Source organism: Malus sylvestris, chromosome 5, assembly GCF_916048215.2.
Source record: "Malus sylvestris chromosome 5, drMalSylv7.2, whole genome shotgun sequence".
Lineage (NCBI taxonomy): Eukaryota > Viridiplantae > Streptophyta > Magnoliopsida > Rosales > Rosaceae > Malus > Malus sylvestris.
This window is the reverse complement of record NC_062264.1, coordinates 6659548-6661870: the sequence shown is the minus strand read 5'-3', so window position 1 is coordinate 6661870 and position 2323 is coordinate 6659548. Positions and strand designations below refer to the sequence as shown.

General features: G+C 35.1%; 1 protein-coding gene across 1 annotated transcript; it reads left to right on the top strand.

The window, feature by feature from the left end:
• Positions 1 to 251: 251 nt before the first annotated feature.
• LOC126624077 (uncharacterized) lies at positions 252 to 1129 on the top strand. Its single transcript, XM_050293086.1, has 2 exons — positions 252 to 643; positions 768 to 1129. Exons 1-2 carry the CDS (start codon positions 293 to 295, stop codon positions 843 to 845), a joined length of 429 nt encoding a protein of 142 aa, XP_050149043.1. The 5' UTR covers positions 252 to 292; the 3' UTR covers positions 846 to 1129.
• The last annotated feature ends 1194 nt before the right edge of the window (positions 1130 to 2323 follow it).

Here is a 2323-nt window from a genome sequence, read left to right as displayed (position 1 = left end):
TTTAATGTTTCTTTAAAGTTTAGAATTATTGATTGAGTTGTTCGAGAAATGAACGGTGAAGATTAACTTTAAGAATGACTTTAGGAAATCGAACGGTGAAAAACTACTAGGTGGGTACGTCAGATTCAACTCTTATGAATTGTGAGTTTGGTATTTAATTATTGCTAGCTAATTATTTATCACGTTGTATAATATAAAACCTAATTCTTTATTCTTTATTTTGGGTCATTAGAATAACAGAATAATTTATTGTGAAGGAAGAGACAAAGACCATGGATGAACGATCTAATTAATGGGAGGGAGAGGGAAGAAGAAACTAAAGGAAATCAAGGAAAATATCATAAACACAAAAATGGAAAAATCATCAACGATAGTGTCAACAAAGGAGGAGATGATGAGCACCACTACTGATGATGTGGAAGTACTTGTATTCGATGCTTATAAGCCCAAGCCTTGTAGCTCATTCCTTGAAGCAGCAATGAGAGCTCTTTTCAAGTGTTTCGGTGCTGAGAAGATAGAACAAGTTGCAGAGTGCCCAGCTACAACTACAGAAACCCCACTAGCAGATATGCCAGTCTCCGATGACCCACCCGCAAATCCAGAAGCTGCTTCTCCTCCTGTTGAAACAAATCCGGAGAGCTCGGTACTTTTCTCTCTCTCTCTCTCTCTCTCTCTCTCTCTCTCTCTCTCTCTCTCTCTCTCTCTCTCTCTCTCTCTCTGCAGTTGAAATAATGTTCTGATTAATTAATTAATTATGTATTACACAGGAAGTTCCTATCCTTACAAGTAGGCGAGGCCTAACCGACGGGTCTGGTGGTAAGATTAACTCGACTTCCCAGGATTGATGAGCTGCAGTCTGCCACGTACAAATTAATCGTCTGCCCAAGTATGGCAATACTGGAGAAATTATGTCGACATTAGACATTATTTATCTTATATTTACCAAATATAATTTTTTTTTCTGCATTTGGTTTTCTGTATTATGTAGTCCTTCTTTTCCTGTTCTCCAATAAGGAGTACATTAATAAGTTTGTACTAGGCATCATCATGCGATGTAGTACATATGTAATGTAACGTGTTGATTTGTTTAGTTACAGAATAACAGAAATTAAGGGAGGTTTGAGATTAACTTAGAGTGATACTAGAACTCTAGACTCATCCTATTGTCTTATTTTTCCATCATCGTTATAATTTCACCCACCATAAAATTACGAAAAATCTAAAACTATCTTTCCACCATTATCCCTTAACTCCCTACTAGCTTAAGTTGTAAAATGTAAAAACAAAAAGACTGAAAAACTAAAAATGCAAACCAACAGCCACAACACCACCCACCCCAGCCGACGACAATAAATCAGGCACAATCCCTGCTGGAGGCATCTCCTTTTCTTTTATATGTTGCCCTTGTTTTCTTCTTCTCTTTTATTTCCCCTTTGTCTTCCTATCTCTCTATCTATCTCCCCACACTAAATCTATATTTAACACAATAAACATCAAAACTGAAATTTCTTACCACGTTTCCTGTAGCAATTGAAAATTAGAAAGAGAAAAAGGATGGAGAGAGTATGGGGGAGAGAGAGGGGGACGGAGGAGAGATAAATGGGAGAGAACGAGAAAGAAGGGGGAAGAGAGAATTAAGGTTGGGGTAGGAAGGCAGATGAAGGAGGGGGAGGGGAGGAAGAGGGAGAAACGGACTAGGCTCTTCATCCCAATTTTAACTTTTTTTTATTTCTTTTTTTGCCAGAAATATATTAAATTAGTTTTAAATAGGTTTTTAAAGTCTTTTGATAAATGATTAAATTTGTCATTAACGTTTTTATTAACAGGCAGATGGAGAAATAGGACATGTGGGTGGCTTTATTAGCACTCATAACTTATCATCCTTTTCATTTTTAATACTAAGAATACCGATCAATTTAGTAGTTTGGATTATTTTTTTTTTGTCAAAAAATAAATTTGTTAGATTAGATCTAATTAGATTAGGGAGTCAACGAGTTTAAATTACGTCATGGTACAAAGGCAACACTCCTCTTTACTACTATAATAGAGAACCACTTGCAATTTAGTAGTTTGAATTTGATACTATTTAATGAAACGTCGTACAAGAAACTAATACAAACTATAGAGTCATAAATATTTATAAACCTCCAAACACATAAAGTTCTCAAATTTTCGTAAGTGCACAACACAATGTTCAATTTAAGAAACTATTTATTTTCATTACATGCGAATAACATATACATATCATGTTGAAAATTAACTGGTAGATGAATTGAAGAGTGCATGGCACAGTCCAACAATATGAAAATATTATGAACAACAA

What these genes read in the sequence shown, in the direction of transcription:
- LOC126624077 (XM_050293086.1), top strand. Translation starts at nt 293, where the DNA reads ATGGGAGGGAGAGGGAAGAAGAAACTAAAGGAAATCAAGGAAAATATC. An exon ending in AAACAAATCCGGAGAGCTCG is followed by an intron (nt 644 to 767) that starts GTACTTTTCTCT and finishes TGTATTACACAG; the next exon opens with GAAGTTCCTATCCTTACAAG.